The 2,869-nt window shown below is 36.4% G+C and overlaps 1 protein-coding gene across 3 annotated transcripts in view; it reads right to left on the bottom strand.

Annotated features, from left to right (window-relative positions):
* The window catches only part of LOC111489640 (ras-related protein RABF1-like), a 4,940-nt gene extending 2,363 nt beyond the window's left edge, over positions 1-2,577 (bottom strand). For all 3 annotated transcript variants that reach the window (XR_002719413.1, XR_002719414.1, XM_023137959.1), the window contains exons 1-5: positions 2,312-2,577; positions 1,975-2,048; positions 1,600-1,683; positions 1,372-1,466; positions 1,109-1,214 (exon numbers count right to left, since the gene is read on the bottom strand). Coding sequence is in view for 1 of the 3 variants with exons in the window: in XM_023137959.1 (XP_022993727.1) it covers positions 1,109-1,214; positions 1,372-1,466; positions 1,600-1,683; positions 1,975-2,048; positions 2,312-2,336 (384 nt within the window). In the remaining 2 variants the exon portion in view is untranslated. The remainder of the gene's footprint in view (positions 1-1,108; positions 1,215-1,371; positions 1,467-1,599; positions 1,684-1,974; positions 2,049-2,311) is intronic.
* Positions 2,578-2,869: the final 292 nt, after the last annotated feature.

Raw genomic sequence — 2,869 nt, 5'->3', positions numbered from 1 at the left:
CCAAAAAAAAAAAAAAAATCTTGGCTTAGATTCAAACTCAGCCTTCTTAATATAATTTTCAACTCAAAAGAGCCATAAGCTTTTAACAACCAATTGTGCATAGGGCATGGATGGGTTGATTTTTTTTTAAAAAAACAACTAATTGTGTAAAAGGGAAGAAAGAAAAGAGAAAAAAAAAAAACAACACCACTCGTGAGAATCTTTGTGAGATCCCACATTGGTTGGAGAGGGGAATAAAGCATTCCTTATAAGGGTGTAAAAACCTCTCTCTAGTAGACGTGTTTTAAAATCTTGAGGGAAAACTCAAAAAGAAAAGCCAAAAGAGAACAATATCTGCTAGCGGTGGGCTAGAGCTGTTACAAATGGTATCAGAGCCAGACACCGGGCAGTGTCCCAAGAGGGGTGGATTGTGAGATCCCACATTGGTTGGAGAGGAGAACAAAGCATTCCTTATAAGGGTGTGGAAACCTCTCCCTAGCACACGTATTTTAAAACCTTGAGGGAAGCCCAAAAGGGAAAACCCAAAGAGGACAATATCTACTAACGGTGGGATATGACTGTTACAATTTTGTTGATATTTTAAAAATGGGACGGAACTTTGTAGACATGATCGCATTGATTGATTTGAAGCCAAGAAAAAAAAAACAAAGAGAAGATCGTCTTGTTTTCCTCCCTCTTCTTCATCTTCTTCTTCTTTTATTTATTTATTTATTTATTTTTCTTCCCGGGTAGGAAATAGCATCATTTATAAAGAAACAAATTGAAAAGAAAGGTAGGAGTCAGGAGAATGAGGATCATAAAAGGAAAAGAGGAGAAAATGAGGAGAAGCTACAAGGGAACAACAGATAGGTAGTGAAGAATGTGTTTATCTGATAATCTTCCTATAGATTAAAAAGAATTCCCCTTTGTTCCAAATTTGGTCATCAATGAATGGGATGCTCAACTAATGAGGAATTGCCTCATAGTTTTAGCTTCATTTATGCATGATGACTATGAAACAAGATCATCGCAAGTAAAAGGCCCATGGATACAATTTGGACTTGAATCGATACAGCAATCACAAGCAATAAATATAGTACAAAAACTACTTAACCACTTTAAAACTTACCTTAACCCAATATTGTGCTTTGGCGAAGGAATCTGAGCTTGTTATGTCATATACAATAACTGCAACTGCAGCACCTCGATAGTAAAGTGGAGCTAATGCAGCATACCTATATGAAGACAAATCAACAGTGATAACCTTTTGCAACAAAAAGCTATTGTGAACACGAAGTAAGCTAGAAAATGGCTACCAATGAGAATAAGGTTGCTTGCTAAGAAATTAAAAACACGTGTTTGAGGATCAACTAGAGATTAAGATAGTCCTACCTCTCTTGCCCAGCAGTATCCCATATTTCAAATTTCACTGTCGTGGAATCTTGTAAAGCTATTGTTTGTGACAAGAACGATGCTCCAACAGTAACCTGAATTTTCTCAACAAACATGTCGAATCAAATGATTGTAATTCCTTTGGGAATGGAATGATAAAAGCGTAAATTAATTTGTATTGAGCATAGATTTATTTTAAGAATTTATGGACTGTAACATAATTCTGACCTTAGACGTCGGATCAAACTGACCACGGACAAAGCGAAGAACAATACAGCTTTTACCAACACCAGAATCACCTAGCAGGACAAGCTGCATAAAGTCAGAAAGAGAAGATGGTTAAAAAAATACATCATAAAAACTTTTAAGCTTCCTAAGTAAGCACAGTATTTGACGCATTAGAATGTCTTTAACTTCAAAACTCATTAAATTAAAAATAGCATTGTTTCATCTTAGCCATCCTATGTTTGTCTTCATACAGGAAAGAATTGTAAGTCAATAAATACCAACTATCAGACTAACATCGAACTCACTTAAGGGGCCTTATTCCATTAACACTAAAAAGAATCGGATTACAAGTGAATAAGCTTTGCATCTCAACACCTTTACGCGCAAATTCTTGGAATCAGCTGCATTGTTCTCTGGATTAAGCACACCCGATCGCCCAGAAGCCCTGTCTGCATTATAAACCCCCAAAAAATCATTGAAACTCGACATAAACTTCTGTAAGTAAAAGTAGAAACTGAAACCCACGAAAGCCTAATGCGCCCGTTAAAGAAAATCAAGGAATCGAGAAAACTCCATAATTAACAACATGAAACAGACCAAACAATCGACCTCCGAAATTCTCAATACACCACCTCCTCGATCAGACTTAAATAGACGAATAAAGAATCTGAAAACCCTAGCAAATCTGGAGCGACGAAATTCGAGAAAATACCAGGGAGAGACGAGGAGCAGCCCATGGCGATCAAGGAAATCTAAAATAACCGATCCAAGCACTTATCCGCCAATTGAACTTTCGTGGAGTCCACGCAACAATTGGAGAATACTGCAAAAGAGAAGAATAAGCTTGCGCCTTCGGCACTGGTTCGTTAATGGCTGCCAAGAATCTCCCAATGTTTCACAATTCTGCTTTCAATTCAATCGCGAAGAAGAACAGCGTTGTCTTGCGTAAAAACGACACGTCTGTTTTTGACAGCAATATAACCATTTTGTTATTTGTTCTTTAAAATTGTGAGTTTTTTTATTTTTTAAAACTAATATTTAATAAGAACTAAATTGGGCTGGTCTATTGAAACTATTGGGCCACAAATTGGGCTTAAAAAGGCTTTCCATCCTTATTGGGCCTGAACGTAATCTTAACTGCAGGCCCACCACAGGAGTGAAATGCTGACGATAATTTAGATGTCAATAATAAATTATTTGACAAATTAGGATAGTTTTATTTCTCTTAAAATAAAAAATTATTATTATTGAAATATTTCCGCAGGTTAGT

The sequence above is a fragment of the Cucurbita maxima genome, unplaced genomic scaffold (genome assembly GCF_002738345.1).
Source record: "Cucurbita maxima cultivar Rimu unplaced genomic scaffold, Cmax_1.0 Cma_Scf00014, whole genome shotgun sequence".
Classification (NCBI taxonomy): Eukaryota; Viridiplantae; Streptophyta; class Magnoliopsida; order Cucurbitales; family Cucurbitaceae; genus Cucurbita; species Cucurbita maxima.
This window is presented reverse-complemented; position numbering and strand designations above follow the sequence as displayed.